Source organism: Rhinoraja longicauda, chromosome 31 (genome assembly GCF_053455715.1).
Source record: "Rhinoraja longicauda isolate Sanriku21f chromosome 31, sRhiLon1.1, whole genome shotgun sequence".
NCBI lineage: Eukaryota > Metazoa > Chordata > Chondrichthyes > Rajiformes > Arhynchobatidae > Rhinoraja > Rhinoraja longicauda.
In genome coordinates this window covers 10,915,866-10,933,639 of record NC_135983.1, presented here as the reverse complement: position 1 = coordinate 10,933,639, position 17,774 = coordinate 10,915,866, and the positions used below count along the sequence as shown (strand labels likewise).

Sequence of the window (17,774 nt, the reverse complement as noted above, 5' to 3'; positions counted from 1 at the left end):
TGAGGCTGAGATCAAGAAATATCAGCGTACCTCGTTTTGCAGGGGTTTGAGAAGATTCGAGAATTCTTGCAAACTTCAACGGATGTACGATGGAAAGTAATTGGAAAGGATGCATGTCGGCCTGGTGTGGTAGCTGCATGTCGGCCTGGTGTGGTAGCTGCTGTGGCACGGCAACTGGACAGCCTGAAACTGCAGAGAGCGGGTGAACATCGCCCAGTCCACCACAGGCTCCTCACTTCCTTCCATCACATCCAGTTTGCCTACGTTGCGCGATTCTTCAGGAAGGCTGGGACTATCGGCAAGGATAGACAATAGACAATAGGTGCAGGAGGAGGCCATTCGGCCCTTCGAGCCAGCACCGCCATTCAATGTGATCATGGCTGTTCATTCTCAATCAGTACCCCGTTCCTGCCTTCTCCCCATACCCCCTGACTCCGCTATCCTTAAGAGCTCTATCCAGCTCTCTCTTGAATTCATTCAGAGAATTGGCCTCCACTGCCTTCTGAGGCAGAGAATTCCACAGATTCACAACTCTCTGACTGAAAAAGTTTTTCCTCATCTCCGTTCTAAACTTCTGTCACCCTGGACATTCCCCTTTTCTCTCTTCTACCATCTGGGAGAAGATACAGGAGCTTGAAAGACCAGATATCCAGACTTAAGAAGAGCTTCTTCCCCACTGCCATCAGACTTCTTAACCAAATGCCTCCTTTGTTCTTTGTAGTTTCTCATACCTCGAGTTTCCCTTTTCCCTGATTGTCAGTCTGAAGAAGGTTCTCGACCCAAAACGTCGCCTATTCCTTTTCTCCTGAGATGCTGCCTGACCCGCTGAGTTACTCCAGCATTTCACACCCCATTCTTGCTAAGTACTCTTTCACTTCACTCTACCTCTGCCAGTTGTTCTGCTATTCCACTTTAGTACTGCTTCAGATTGCATTACAATCTTGCACATTCTGTTGTTTTGCAGGTGTGGTATTTATTGTCGTATTTATCACGACCATGTACACTGCGTTTACTCTGAGCTTCACCTGAACAAGAAATTCCTTGCGCCCTGGTGTATATTACATAAACTAATTACAATCTGAAATTGTGTTTGTGTCTTTTAGGTCCTGCCATGAAAAATTATCTGGCAGAAAATGAGAATCGAGGCACTGAAAATATGCTGCAATTGAAGGTAAGCTTGAAGCTCTCGGTGAAATGCTGTTGTCATTTCTGTTACTTACGTTTTGGCTGCTGCGAATAATTTGTATTTTTCTTATCATTTTCAAGGTTTCTATATGTAATTATATTGTTATTATGAGCAAGACTTCCTTCATGGATTAGAAATTGTAGTATCTAAATTCCTAACAGTGCTGCATGGTTGCACAGCGGTAGAGTTGCTGCCTTACAGCGCCAGAGACCCAGGTTCGATCCTGACCGTGGGTGCTGTCTGTACGGAGTTTGTACGTTCCCCCTGTGACCTGCGGGGGTTTTCACAGGGTGCTGCGGTTTCCTCCCACACTCCAAAGACGTACAGGTTTGTAGGTTAATTGGCTTTGGTAAAATTGTAAATTGTCCCTAGTGTGTGTAGACTAGTGTTAGTGTGCGGGGATCGCTGGTCGGCGCCGGCTCGGTGGGCCGAAGGGCCTGTTGTCGTGCTGCATCTCCAAACTAAACTAAACTAATTTAATACTCGAATTTGTTTGAAGAGATTGTCGCAGATTTGGAGTATTGCTTGCAGTGTTGCTCGGCCCATTACAGAAAAGATGTGGGCGCTTTGGAGTGGGTGCTGAGGAGGTTTACCAGAATGTAGCCTGGTCAAGTCAAGTTTATTTGTCACATACACACAGATGTGCAGTGAAATGAAAGATTACCCACAGTCCAACAACAAGAGCAATAAAAATAAGCAACAACACACACAATCAAACAAAAAGAAACATCCAACACAGTGAGTCTCCTCCAGTCACCTCCTCACTGTGATGGAAGGCCAGAATGTCTTTTCTCTTCCCCTGCCGTCTTCTCCCGCGGTCAGGCTGTTGTAGTTGCCACGTTCCGCGCCGGACGGTGAAAGGTCCGCAGCGGGCCGACCCAAGCCCCGCGATCCGGGGCGGGCGAAGACGCCGCCGCCGCTGCTGCTGCCGGTCAGGGCTCCCGACATTGAAGCCCCCGCCGGGCAGAGAAAATCCCACCGCCTATTTCATGCCACGCCGGACGGTGAAAAGTCCGCGGCGGGCCGACCCAAGCCCCGCGACTCAGGGCGGGCGAAGACGCTGCCGCTGCTGGATTAGAGGGTTTCAGCTACAGGGAGAGGTTGGGAAGATATGGATTGTTTTCTCTGGCACACTGGGACTCTGGCTGAGGGGAGACTTGACAGAAGTCCATAAAATTATGTGAGGCATAGATCGGGCGGACAGTCAGAACCTTTTTCCCCAGAGTAGAAATGTCCAACACTAGAGGGCGTAGCTATAAAGGCGAGAGAGGGAGAGCGTTTAATGGAGATGAGTGGGGCAATTTTTTTAACAGAGAGAGTGGTGGGGGGCCTGGAATGCATTGCCAGGGGTGGTGGTGGAGGCAGATATTATTAGTGGTGTTTAAGTGGCTTTTAGATAGGCACACAAAAAGTGCAGAGAATAGAGGGATATGGATTATGTTCCGTCAGATGAGGTCAGTTTAACTCTGCAATTTAATTAACCTCCTCTGAATCATGTTTGGCACAAACCATAGTGGGCCAAAGGGCCCATTCCTGTGCTGTACTGTTTTGTTTTCTGGATCCAAAACTGGCCAGTGGTGGGAAACAAAGGACAGTTTAGTGACAGAAAGGCTGTCACTATTGGGGTGGGGTCCTCGGTATTCAGCTGCTTGCTTATTGTATTTTACATTAATGATTGAGAATTAAATGTTGGGAGTGTGACAAGGAAGTGCGCAAATGATCGGGAAATTATCCCTGTGGTTGACAGCAAGGACATGGAGAGTATGGCCATCTGGGTAGAAAAGTAGCAAATAGAATTAAATCCACATAAATGTGAATTAATTGATTTGGGGAGTGGCAACAAGGCATAGAAATGGACAATAATATTGCATATTCAGTGTATGGAGGAACATGGGGACCTTGGAGTGTATCTTTGATTAGTACAGGTGTCAGGGGTTATGAGGAGAAGGCAGGAGAATGGGGTTGAGAGGGAGAGAAAGATCAGCCATGATTGAATGGCGGAGCGATGAATAAAGTTGTATCGTATCGAGTAGACAGGCTTGAAGGGCCTATTGGCCTAATTCTGCTCCTATCACTTATGAAGCCCACAGATTGTTAAAGGTAGCAGGCCAAGTCAGGAGAGGGTTAAAAAAAAGATACACAGTTTGCTTTCTTTGATTAGCTGAGGCATCAAGACAAGAGGAAGGAAGTTAGACTGGAGTTGTCTCTGTTCGTAAAGCTGCACCTTGAGTTCTTGCCATCTCATTACTGACAAGATGTGACCAGACAGGGTGAAGAGGAGACCGTGAGCATGTTGCCAGGACTGGGGAATGATAGCGATGATGAAAGATGGGGTGATGTGGGGCACTTTCTTCAGAACAGGCTGAGGAAAGACTTCATTGAGATGCATGAGGGTCTTAACGATACGATGCAATACGATACGATAGAACTTTATTTATCCCAGGGGGAAAATTGATCTGCCAACAGTCATAAAACAAGATACATGAAACATGAAATTAAAGTGATGAGTGGAAAGGATTGGGGATGTGCAAAGATTGGGGGGTGGGGGGGGGGGGGGGGGGGAGGGGGAAGAGGGGAGTCAGTCTACCCCATGACAGAAGAGCTGTACAGTTTGATATTCACAGGGAACAAGGATCTCCTGTGGCATTCTGTCCTGCATCTTGGTGGAACCAGTCTGGTGCTTCTCAGGTTGACCAGTGTGTTATGGAGGGGGTGAGCTGTATTGTCCAAGATGCTCCACAGTTTGAGGAGCAAACTCCAAGACCACCTCCCATGAATCCAACTCCACCCCCAGGACGGAGCCAAACTTCCTGATGATGGTTGTACTTCGCGGTCCCACCGCTGCCACCATGTTGTACTTCGTGGTCCGGTATCTGTTGTACCTTTGTTATGACTCTGGACGGACCACAAGTACACGTGTTTAAAAGGTTAGAAAGCTGGAGCTTAAATCCAGGCTGTTTATTCCACGGCCACCTGGAACCAGAGTGACCACCAAATCACCTCATTCTCTTATATACACGTTACTACGCGGGCAAACAAAGTAGTCCTTGTGATACAACAACGTAGTCCTTGCAATATCACAACAATGATAATGGGAATAGATACGTCAAAAACCTGGGGACATCAGATTTAAAGTAATTGGTGCAAGGGATTAGAGAAGAGATGAGGAAAATCTTCTCACTAAGTCAGTTTTAGTCTGACTTCTTGGTCAAAGGAAAGTTGTGTAGGAAAATAACTGCAGATGCTGGTACAAATTGGAGGTATCACGAAATGCTGGAGCAACTCAGCGGGTCAGGCAGCATCTCTGGAGCGAAGGAATGGGTGACGTTTCGGGTCGAGACCCTTCTTCAGACTGACGTATCTATTCCCGTTATCATTGTTGTGATTTTGCAAGGACTACGTTGTTGTATCACAAGGACTACTTTGTTTGCCCGCGTAGTAACGTGTATATAAGAGAATGAGGTGATTTGGTGGTCACTCTGGTTCCAGGTGGCCGTGGAATAAACAGCCTGGATTTCAGACTGAAGAAGGGTCTCGACCCGAAACGTCACCCATTCCTTCGCTCCAGAGATGCTGCGTGACCCGCTGAGTTACTCCTGCATTTTGTGATACCTTCTTGGTCAGAGGAAAGTCCGTTTAGGATCGAAGAAATTTAAGTGCAGTACTTTCGCACAAATGAATGCACAGAAATTAAATGTTCATTTTCTGCAGAAGAAACTCAAAATGTAAAATCCTCTTTGCGTTTAAATAGCCACCGGATGTGGGTTTGCGGAGTCGTGACCCGCAGGGCAATGTATGTTCCATGTTGCAGCTTTATAAAAACGAATTATTGGTTCGCCCGCATTTGGAGCATTGTGTGCAGTTCCCATTGCAGGAAGGATGTGGAGGCTTTGGAGAGGGTGCAGAGAATGTTTCTCAGAATGCTGCCTGGATTAGAGGCTGTTTGCTGTAAGGAAAGGGTGGGCATATTTGATTGTTTTCTCTGGAGCTTCGGAGGCTGAGAAGTACGTCAAATTATGAGCGGCAGAGACAAGTTTGGTAGTCTCTGGAACCTATTTCCCAGGGCGGATATGTCAAAGACTAGGGGGCTTGGCTTTAGGGTGAGAGGAGCACGTCTCTAATAGACATGTAGGGAGCAAGTTTTTTGTTTTTTGCACTGTGCTGGGTGCCTGAAAGACGCTGAAGGGATGGTGGGGGGAGGTAGATACGGCCGTGCAGTAAAGAGCCTTTCAATGAGGCACACGGAGAGATATGGATCATGTGAGGACTGAGGAGAACAGTTTAACTTGACATCATGCTTGGCACGGACATTTTGGGTCAAAGGGCCTGTGCTGTAGTGTACTGGTCCATGTTCTATGATTGGACAGAGTAGCGTCATACAGCGTGTATGAGTACAGGCCCATTGGCCCAACTTGCCCACACCGACCAACATGTCCCATCTACACTAGTCCAATCTGCCTGTGTTTTGCCCGTATCCCTCTAAACCTGCCCTATCCATGTACCTGTCTAATTATTTCTTAAACATTGCAATAGTCCCTGCCTCAACTACCTCCTCCATAGCTCGCTTTCAAATGGGAATAACCAACGTCATGTGTTTTTTAATGTGATTCTCTGGTTTGCCATTGTACACTGATTTAGACAATAGACAATAGGTGCAGGAGGAGGCCATTTGGTCCTTCGAGCCAGCACCGTCATTCAATGTGATCATGGCTGATCATTCTCAATCAGTACCCCGTTCCTGCCTTCACCCCATATCCCCTGACTCCGCTATCCTTAAGAGCGCTATCTAGCTCTCTCTTGAATGCATTCAGAGAATTGGCCTCCACTGCCTTCTGAGGCAGAGAATTCCACAGATTCACAACTCTCTGACTGAAAAAGTTTTTCCTCATCTCAGTTCTAAATGGCCTACCCCTTATTCTTAAACTGTGGCCCCTTGTTCTGGACTCCCCCAACATTGGGAACATGTTTCCTGCCTCTAACGTGTCCAAGCCCTTAATAATCTTATACGTTTCGATAAGATCTCCTCTCATCCTTCTAAATTCCAGTGTAGATTTAGATTTACAAATGAGGGAACAAATCGGATTGGTCATGCTTCGGGTCAGGAACCTTCTTCAGACTGAAGAAAGATCCGGACCCCAAATGTCTATCCATTCCCTCTGCAGATGCTGCCTGACGCCTTGGGAAAACGACGTTAGTTTGTCTCGATGGTTATCCCTGGGGTGGCACAAGTTCAATGGTTCAGCGGTGGTTTACTGTCACATGTGCAAATGCACAGTGAAATTCTCTTCTTGCATGCAGTTCAGTAAATTATTGCCACACCTGAACATAATCCCCGATTAGCAAAGTGTACAGAAGTAGTCCACTGAGACCGCTTGCAAGAGGCGCCATTTTCACCATTAAAGTGTGGGCATTAAAGACAGCATTTAATGGCACTGGTCCTATGTTCGCTGGAGTTTAGAAGAATGAGGGGGGACCTCATTGAAACATACAGAATTGTGCAAGGCTTGGATAGAGTGGATGTGGAGAGGATGTTTCCACTAGTGGGAGAGTCTAGGACTCGAGGTCACAGCCTCAGAATTAAAGGACGTTCTTTTAGGAAGGAGATGAGGAGGAATCTCTTTAGTCAGAGGTTGGTGAATCTGTGGAATTCTTTGCCACAAAAGGCTGTGGAGGCCAAGTCAGTGGATATATTTATGGTCAGAGATAGATAGATTCTTGATTACCACGGGTGTCAGTGGATATGGGGAGAAGGAAGGAGACTGGGGTTAGGAGGGAGAGATAGATCAGCCATGATTGAATGGCAGAATAGACCTGATGGGCCGAATGGCCAAATTCTACTCCTATCTCTTCTGATCTTGTGACTTGAGAGTGGAAGGTGATACCAGGACAGTAGGTGAACCCTGGGGGAGAGGGCACAGGAATACACAAGACCCTCTCTTCCCTGGCAGCCTGGTGCAGCCCGTGCCCGGCTGCCATGGCATTTGTTTCCTTAAAGGCCGAAGATCATATTTTGAGAACTGTGCAGCCGAGCAGTGGAAACCGCACCGCAGTGTGCAGCTCCTGTTGGGATCCGCAGACCCTGGGACAGACAGCTTGCTCATGCTGCATTTATTCACAAAATGCTGGAGTAACTCAGCAGGTCAGGCAGCATCTCGGGAGAGAAGGAATGGGTGACCCTTCGAAGGGTCTCGACCCGAAATGTCACCCATTCCTTCTCTCCCGAGATGCTGCCTGACCTGCTGAGTTACTCCAGCATTTTGTGAATAAATCGATTTGTACCAGCATCTGCAGTTATTTTCTTATATTGCTCATGCATGCTTGTTTAAACCAACTGTTGAGCTGCGTCGCGAGAGATTTAGCCCTGGTCATGATGGCAGTACCTACCAGAAATGGTGCATTTAAGTTTCTAGGCACTAAGGTGTCTGCACTACTTGTGTAAATATACCGCTTAAAATAATGATTTTATAATGATTTCATCTGAAATGCTTAAGTTTCAGGCTGGATTTGGGAAAGTGCTGTATTGTACAAGTACTAAACAGCCCATTTTATGAAAGGTTCCCAAGTTTTTTTTAAAATTAATGATTGTTATACCAAAGAAATGTTTTGCTTATGATTTATGTGTGAGACAAAGATAGGAAATAATAAAGTAAACATTGTAGTTGAAATAGGAAGCTTGATTTAACGGTGTTTACACTCTGTCCCTGTTTAAGGATTAAACTCTCTTGTGCAACACTCTTGTGTTTTGGGTTTTTATATTATTCACATTGGGAATTTTACGGTATTAATCATAGTAATTACTGTTCAAAGGAGTATTTTCGACATCCCTTCCCACCAAGTAGTTTGACTGTGCTTTTAGCTTTTCGCTGGCTGAATCATGATTGCATTAATCATGAAGCGAGATTGAGACACAATGAGGAGCAAAACTGATTTTTTTTTTTTTTGTCAATGCATTGGAGTTTGCAATCTTTTAAAAGGATTTTCTCCAGCTTTAATGCATCTTAATCCACTGACGTGCAAACCCTGCTAACTATCGGTGAAGTTGTTGCAAGTGCAGAATTGATATTCACGTAACCCCCAGATAGACACAAAATGCTGGAGTAACTCAGCGGGGCAGGCAGCATCTCTGGAGAGAAGGAATGGGTGACGTTTGGGGTCGAGGCCCTTCTTCAGAGGTTTCGGGTCGAAGCCCTTCTTCAGACTCAGACTTTGCGTGACCCTAGTTACCTTGTCACTGCGAGAGAGGGAATTATTTTTTGTTCCCTGCGTTATTAGGGATAATGTAACAACCATTTTCTCATCAATATGTAAACATTGCAACAGGGGGCAGGCAGCAAAAGATTAGGAGGAACCAAGGGAATACCAAGCACTTTGTAGGAACCAATTTGATGTAAGAGTAAGTTTGGTTGTAGCTGAGTGAAGCTTTCAGGAAGCCTTCAGGCTTATCGTTCAGACCATGCAAGGGAGCCAGTGGCTTGGGAGGTGAAAGGTTGCTTCCTGCTATTCTCCTCAATCTGAGTTCCCATGGGCGGCTTTGCCAACAAAGTTGCAGCCCTCTCCGAAACCTCTCGACGAGCACCACACGACCTCGGGAGAGGCGCTCATTGTGCGTGTGCGGCGTTTCAGAGAAAATGCTCGGTCTTTGAGAAAGCCAGGTCTTTCCACAAAGTAGACGACCCTGCAAACTGAGGTCGTTGTTGTAGAAAGGCAGTGACCCCAGGCGAGAGAGAGAGAGAGAAGAATTATTTTCAGCAATGCTTCAGGCAATTGTGCACCAGGTAAAACCATTTATAGACACTATATTAAATGTGCATTTTCATAAGGAATATTGCTATTGATATTAATAATGTTAAGGAAATTTGAACAGTATGTCATCCTCTTAAATCAAATGAGTGAATTTGTTTTTTTTTATGGTTGTCGTTACCATTTAATTTTGTTTTCGAGTCAAATTGGTTGTACAGTTAACTTGCCATAAAATTAGCAAAGTAGAAAGAAATTGATTATTTTCCAACGAGCTTAAATCCTGATTTTTCTATTTATGTAATTTAAAGTGTTCTAGTTCGGTATCATTTCCTCTACCATATTTTGTTTTTAAATGCTGAAGGATGCATTTAAAATTGTGGCCATATCAATATGCAATGTATTGAATATTCGTCGATATAAAATATATTTTTTGTGAGCATGTTTCCATGCTGCACCTCTAAACTAAACGAAATTTGTGGAGATTGTGGAATTTATGTGGCATCTGGAAGTTCAGATTTGTGTAGGATAAATTTGTGTAGGATGTCTCCTTGGGTGGCACGGTGGCGCAGTGGTAGAATTGCTGCCTTACAGCACCAGAGACCCAGGTTCAATCCCGACTACGGGTGCTGTCTGTACAGAGTTTGTACGTTCTCCCCATGACCTGCGTGGGTTTTCTCTGGGTGCTCCGGTTTCCTCCCTCATTGCCAAGGCATACAGGTTTGTAGGTTAATTGGCTTGGAATAAATTGTAAATATAATTGTAAAATTGTCCCTTTGGTGTAAGTGCGCTGGTCGGTGCGGACTCGGGGGGCCGAAGGGCCTGTTTTCGCGCTGTATCTCTAAACTAAACTAAAAACTAAACTAAATTTAAAAGCTGTGAGTGTGTGTGTGTGTGTGTGTGTGTGTGAGTGCGTGTGTGTGTGTGTGTGAAATTAGAAATGCGTGCACTAAAGGTGCAGCAGTTATAATGGGTGACTTCAATCTACATATAGATTGGGTGAACCAAACTGGCAGGGGTGCTGAGGAAGAGGATTTCTTGGAATGTTTGAGAGATGGTTTTCTAAACCAACATGTAGAGGAACCAACGAGAGAACAGGCCATTCTAGACTGGGTATTGAGTAATGAGGAAGGGTTAGTTAGCAGTCTTGTTGTGCGAGGCCCCTTGGGCAAGAGTGATCATAATATGGTAGAGTTCTTCATTAGGATGGAGAGTGACAAAGTCAATACAGAAACAAGTGTTCTGAACTTAAAGAAAGGTAACTTTGAGGGTATGAGGCGTGAATTGTCCAAGATAGACTGGCGATTGATGATGAAAGGGTTGACGGTGGACATGCAATGGAAGGCATTTAAAGGTCGCATGGATGAACTACAACAAGTGTTCATCCCAGTTTGGCAAAAGAACAAACCAGGAAAGGTAGTGCATCCGTGGCTAACAAGGGAAATCAAGGATAGTATTAAAACAAAAGATGAAGCATACAGATTAGCCAGAAAAAGTAGCATACCAGAGGACTGGGAGAAATTCAGAGTCCAGCAGAGGAGGACAAAGGGCTTAATTAGGAAAGGGAAAATAGATTATGAGGGAAAACTGGCAAGGAACATAAAAACAGACTGCAAAAGCTTTTATAGATATGTCAAGAGAAAAAGGTTAGTTAAGACAAATGTAGGTCCCTTGCAGTCGGAAACAGGTGAATTGATCATAGGGAACAAGGAGATGGCAGACCAATTGAACAAATACTTTGGTTCTGTCTTCACTAAGGAAGACATAAACCGTCTGCCGGAAATAGCGGGGGACCGGGGGTCTAATGAGATGGAGGAACTGAGGGAAATCCAGGTTAGTCGGGAAGTGGTGTTAGTTAAATTAAATGGATTAAAGGCAGATAAATCCCCAGGGCCAGATAGGCTGCATCCCAGAGTGCTTAAGGAAGTAGCCTCAGAAATAGTGGATGCATTAGTGATTTCATCTGGAGTAGTTCCTGAGGACTGGAGGGTAGCTAATGTAACCCCACTTTTTAAAAAGGGAGGGAGAGAGAAAACGGGGAATTATAGACCAGTTAGCCTAACATCGGTAGTGGGGAAAATGCTAGAGTCAGTTATTAAAGATGTGATAGCATCACATTTGGAAAGTGGTGAAATCATCGGACAAAGTCAGCATGGATTTACCAAAGGCAAATCATGTCTGACGAATCTTATAGAATTTTTTGAGGATGTAACTAGTAGAGTGGATAAGGGAGAACCAGTCGATGTGTTATATCTGGACTTTCAGAAGGCCTTCGACAAGGTCCCACATAGGAGATTGGTGTACAAACTTAAAGCACACGGTATTGAGGGTTCAGTGTTGAGGTGGATGGAAAATGGGTTGGCGGACAGGAAGCAAAGAGTAGGAATAAACGGGTCCTTTTTGGAATGGCAGGCAGTGACTAGTGGGGTACCGCAAGGCTCAGTGCTGGGACCCCAGTTATTTATAGTGTATATTAATGATTTGGACGAGGGAATTGAATGCAACATCTCTAAGTTTGCGGAAGACACGAAGCTGGGTGGCAGTGTTAGCTGCGAGGAGGATGCTGGAAGGCTGCAGAGTGACTTGGATAGATTAGGCGAGTGGGAAAATGCATGGCAGATGCAATATAATGTGGATAAATGTGAGGTTATCCACTTTGGCGGCAAGAACAGGAAAGCAGAGTATTACCTGAATGGTGACCGATTGGGAGAAGGGGAGATGCAACGTGACCTGGGTGTCATGGTGCACCAGTCATTGAAAGCAAGCATGCAGGTGCAGCAGGCAGTGAAGAAAGCGAATGGTATGTTGGCATTCATAGCAAGGGGATTTCAGTTTAGGAGCAGGGAGGTTCTGCTGCAGTTGTACAGGGCCTTGGTGAGACTGCACCTGGAGTATTGTGTGCAGTTTTGGTCTCCTAACCTGAGGAAAGACGTTCTTGCCTTAGAGGGAGTACAGAGAAGGTTCACCAGATTGATCCCTGGGATGGCAGGACTTTCATATGAGGAAAGACTGGATAGACTGGGCTTGTACTCGCTGGAATTTAGAAGACTGAGGGGGGATCTTATAGAAACATATAAAATTCTTAAGGGGTTGGAGAGGCTAGATGCGGGAAGATTGTTCCCGATGTTGGGGGAGTCCAGAACCAGGGGTCACAGCTTAAGGATAAGGGGGAAGTCTTTTAGGACCGAGATGAGAAAACATTTCTTCACACAGAGAGTGGTGAGTCTGTGGAATTCTCTGCCACAGAAGGTAGTTGAGGCCAGTTCATTGGCTATATTTAAGAGGGAGTTAGATGTGGCCCTTTTTGCTAAAGGGATCAGGGGGTATGGAGAGAAGGCAGGTACAGGTTACTGAGCTGGATGATCAGCCATGATCATATTGAATGGCGGTGCAGGCTCGAAGGGCCGAATGGCCTACTCCTGCACCTATTTTCTATGTTTCTATGTTTCTATGCGCGCGTGTGTGCGCGCGTGGGTGCGTGCATGTGTGTGCCAAGAGCAGATGCCCCATGTATGGGGAGAGGGTGTTCGTAACTCTGAACGTTGTCACCAACCTACCTCAAAGCGTACATGTGGTAGATGGGCCATGTTGCCCGTGCTTACAGGCTTTGTTAGAAACCATTCCCATTCATGGACTCAGCCGAAGGGAGGGTAACTGGATCCAGGGAGGCTGTTCATATCATATCATATCATATATATACAGCCGGAAACAGGCCTTTTCGGCCCTCCAAGACCGTGCCGCCCAGCGATCCCCGTACATTAACACTATCCTACACCCACTAGGGACAATTTTTACATTTACCCAGCCAATTAACCTACATACCTGTACGTCTTTGGAGTGTGGGAGGAAACCGAAGATCTCGGAGAAAACCCACGCAGGTCACGGGGAGAACGTACAAACTCCTTACAGTACAGCACCCGTAGTCAGGATCGAACCTGAGTCTCCGGCGCTGCATTCGCTGTAAAGCAGCAACTCTACCGCTGCGCTAGCATGTACACTGTGACAGAGGTTGCGTTAGTTGAAAAAGGCACAGCAGACACAGTTGCTGCCTTACAGCACCAGAGATCCGGGTTTGGTCCTGACTACGGATGCTTGCCTGTACGGAGTTTGTACGTTCTCCCTGTGACCTGCGTGGGTTTTCTCCGAGATCTTTGGTTTCCTTCCACGCATCCAAAGGCGCACAGGTTTGCAGGTTATTGGCTCCAGTACAATTGTAAATTGTCCCTTGTGTGTGTAGGATAGTGTTGGTGTGCGGGGATCGCTGGTTATAGAAACATAGAAACATAGAAAATAGGTGCAGGAGTAGGCCATTCGGCCCTTCGAGCCTGCACCGCCATTCAATAAGATCATGGCTGATCATCCCACTCAGTATCCCGTACCTGCCTTCTCTCCATACCCCCTGATCCCTTTAGCCACAAGGGCCACATCTAACTCCCTCTTAAATATAGCCAATGAACTGGCCTCAACTACCTTCTGTGGCAGAGAATTCCACAGATTCACCACACTCTGTGTGAAAAAAAACTTTCTCATCTCGGTCCTAAAAGACTTCCCCCTTATCCTTAAACTGTGACCCCTTGTTCTGGACTTCCCCAACATCGGGAACAATCTTCCCGCATCTAGCCTGTCCAACCCCTTAAGAATTTTGTAAGTTTCTATAACATCCCCCCTCAATCTTCTAAATTCCATCTAGTACAAGCCGAGTCTATCCAGTCTTTCTTCATATGAAAGTCCTGCCATCCCAGGAATCAATCTGGTGAACCTTCTCTGTACTCTCTCTATGGCAAGAATGTCTTTCCTCAGATTAGGAGACCAAAACTGTACGCAATAGTCCAGGTGTGGTCTCACCAATGCCCTGTACAACTGCAGCAGAACCTCCCTGCTCCTATACTCAAATCCCCTCGCTATGAATGCCAACATACCATTTGCTTTCTTCACTGCCTGCTGCACCTGCATGCCTACTTTCAATGACTGGTGTACCACGACACCCAGGTCTCGTTGCATCTCCCCTTCTCCTAATCGGCCACCATTCAGATAATAGTCTGCTTTCCTGTTCTTGCCACCAAAGTGGATAACCTCACATTTATCCACATTATACTGCATCTGCCATGCTTTTGCCCACTCACCTAATTTATCCAAGTCACGTTGCAACCTCCAGCATCCTCCTCACAGCTAACACTGCCCCCCCAGCTTCGTGTCATCTGCAAACTTGGAGATGTTGCATTCAATTCCCTCGTCCAAATCATTAAGATATATTGTAAATAGCTGGGGTCCCAGCACTGAGCCTTGTGGTACCCCACTAGTCACTGCCTGCCATTCTGAAAAGGAACCGTTTATTCCTACTCTTTGCTTCCTGTCTGCCAGCCAGTTCTCTATCCACATCAATACTGAACCCACAATACCGTGTGCTTTAAGTTTGCATACTAATCTGGTTGGCGCAGACTCGGTGGGCCAAAGGGCCTGTTTCGATGCTGTATCTCTAAACTAAACTATTCTGAGATCAAATGTGTCGGAAGGAACTGCAGATGCTGGTTTAAACCGAAGATAGACACAAAAAGGCTGGAGTAACTCAGCGGGACAGGCAGCATCTCTGGAGAAAAGGAATGCGTGACGTTTCAGGTCAAGACCCTTCTTCAGACTGAGACTTGCTGACGAGCTCCAAGCCACCCAACATTTGCTTAACTTTTGCCAGTCAGCCCACACTTTCTCTATGAAATAGCTTGTAGTTGCCTTCCATTCAAATCAGAGCTCAATAGTCTCGAAGTAACAAATGTAGTCAAAGCCTTTTAATACAGGGCTGCAAACTGGTGTTTCATTTTAAGAATCCTATCACTTTTATACAGGGCGATGCGTACTGATAATGCAACAGAAAATTATGAAACATTGTTGAAAATGCTTTAAAGTTGTGCAGAGAATTCTCTCTCTGAGATTTTCATGTTAAAACCTACGTCCAGCTTATTCTCAATAGCACATTATTGGGTAGAAATAGTTAGAGTCATCGAGTCAAAACGGCCAACATGCCATTGCTGACAAAGATGCCCCATCTGCACTAGTCCCACCTGCCCGTGTTAGGCCGCAAACCCTCTAAAACTTTCCTATCCATGTACCTATCCAGTGCATAACATAACATGTACCTGATCAGTCTGAAGAAGAGTCTCGATCCGAAACTTCACCCATTCCTTCCCTGCCCCGTTGAGTTACTCCAGCATTTTGTGTCTATCTTTGATTTAAACCAGTATCTGCAGTTCTTTCCTTCACATGTACCTATCCAAATGTCTTATAAATGCTGTTATAGTGCCTGCCTAAACTACCTCCTCTGGCAGATCGTTCCATATACCCATCACTTTCTGTGTGAAAATATTGCCCCTCAGGTTCCTATTAAATCTTTCCCCTCTCACCTTAATGCTATGTCCTCTGATTCTTGATTCCCCTACTCTGGGTAAAAGACCCTGTGATTCTCCCCGAATATTCCCCTCATGATCTCAAACGTGTTGCTTAATGTAGATGATTATTGGATATGCGTGGAATTCAAATTATGACCTCAATATATTCTGCACTCTGCACCTTCCCCTTTGCTCAACCTGTTGAACTTGAGTTTGATTTGATTGCATTTATGTATAGTATTATCTGATTTGATTGGATAACATTGACAACAAAGCTTTTCATTGTACCTCGGTGTACGTGACAATAATACCAGAAACCTAAAATTAACCCTCTGTTTCAGATGACACATTTCTATATCCTTCAGCTTCTGGCCAGAAAATAAATCGGATCCATTTCCATTCAACATCACCTAAGTTATATAAGTATATTGGAAACTGCCACAGACTAATATATTCTTGCATTTAGACTTCAGAGATACAGCGGGGAAACAGGCCCTTCGGCCCACTGAGTCCATGCCAACCAGCCATCACCCTGTACACTAGCACTATCCTACACACAAGGGATCACTTCCAATTTACAGAAGCCAATTAACGTACAAAACCTGTACAAAACCTATGGCGGCACGGTGGCGCAGCGGTAGAGTTGCTGCCTTACAGCGAATGCAGCGCCGGAGACTCGGGTTCGATCCTGACTACGGGCGCCGTCTGTACGGAGTTTGTACGTTCTCCCCGTGACCTGCGTGGGTTTTCTCCGAGATCTTCGGTTTCCTCCCACACTCCAAAGACGTACAGGTATGTAGGTTAATTGACTGGGTAAATGTAAAAATTGTCCCTAGTGTGTGTAGGATAGCGTTAGTGTGCGGGGATCGCTGGGCGGCGCGGACTCGGTGGGCCGAAGGGCCTGTTTCTGCGCTGTATCTCTAAATCTAAACCAAAATCTTTGGGGTGTGGGAGCAAACTGGAGGAAACCCACGCGGTCACGGGGAGAACGTATAAACTCTGTACAGACAGCACCGGAGTCAGGTTGGAACCTGGGTCGCTGGCACTGTAAGGCAGTAACTCTACCGTTACACCACCGTGTCAGCGTATTTATTGATAACGTTGCAGTTGGGCAAGTGATAGAGTTCATGTGAGTTATCTTTGTTTGAATAGTACTGTTCCTGAGCATGTCCTGAGGATGAGTGTGATTTGTTTTACTGTGCTGTGTACCAGGTCACCATCCCACGAGGCAGAGACGGCTTTGGCTTCACGATCTGCTGCGATGCTCCTGTCCGAGTACAAGCTGTGGACCCAGGCAAGACATTCCTTGTTTACTGGTCGTTTTAGCATCTCCACTTGCTCGTTCCCCCCGAATAAGCTGAGGGGACTCTGACTTCAAACTTGCATTTCCAGCCAAAGATTGGCACAAGGCAGTGCTGGAGTAACTCAGCGGTTCAGGCAGCATCGCTGGAGAAAAGGAATAGGTGACGTTTTGGGTTGAGATCCTTCTTCAGACCTTTCTCATTGTGTTTGGACCATCATTACAAAAACATTGGTCGTTCCAGGATAAGTCCCATCTTCAGCTTTTCAGGAAAGCTGAAGGAAATCCGTACAAGGGTCTCAACCCGAAACATCACCCATTCCTTCTCTCCAGAGACGCTGCATCTGAGTTACTCCGTTTTTTTGGTGTCTATCTTGCATTTAACCTGGGCACGGTCACCCTTTATGAGTCTGAAGACCTAAAACATCACCCATCCTTTCTCTCCGGAGATGCTGCCCGACCCGCTGAGTTACTCCAGCACTTTGTGTCTATCTTTGGTATAAACCAGCATCTGCAGTTCCTTCTTTCTACATTTTGCATTTTAAGCCACTGTTTTATATCTTTCAATTCAAACAGAAATATCTTGTGTTTTAGAACAGTACAGGCCCTTTGGCCCACTATGTCTGTGGTGAACATGTTGCTCAATTAAATAATCTCCTCTGTCCGCAAGTGATCCATATTCCTCCCTAACCTGCATATTCATGTGTTTATGCAAAAGCCTCTTAAACACCACTGTCATAACTGCCCTAGTGTTCCAGGAACCTATCACCCTCTTTTATCTTGCACTAAAAATTATTCCCGCCATTACCCTTTATCGTGTATCTGTATATTGTGAATGGCTCGGTTTTAATCATGTATTCTCTTTCTGCTGACTGGTTAGCAGGCAACGAAAGCTTTTCACTGTACCTCAGTACACAATAGACAATAGGTGCAGGAGTAAGCCATTTGGCCCTTCGAGCCAGCACCGCCATTCAATGTGATCATGGCTGATCATCCACAATCAGTACCCCGTTCCTGCCTTCTCCCCGTACCCCCTGACTCCGCTATCTTTAAGAGCTCTATCTAGCTCTCTCTTGAAAGCATCCAGAGAATTGGCCTGACACGTGACAATAAACTAAACAAAACTAACTCTGCATAAATAACTTGCCCCGAACATCTGCTTTAAACTTTG

At 45.7% G+C, this 17,774-nt stretch overlaps 1 protein-coding gene across 1 annotated transcript in view; it reads left to right on the top strand.

The window, feature by feature from the left end:
• The window catches only part of LOC144608223 (regulator of G-protein signaling 3-like), a 235,762-nt gene that overhangs the window by 51,801 nt on the left and 166,187 nt on the right, over positions 1-17,774 (top strand). The window contains exons 8-9 of the mRNA XM_078425800.1: positions 1,104-1,171; positions 16,516-16,597. Coding sequence (XP_078281926.1) covers positions 1,104-1,171; positions 16,516-16,597 — 150 coding nt within the window. The remainder of the gene's footprint in view (positions 1-1,103; positions 1,172-16,515; positions 16,598-17,774) is intronic.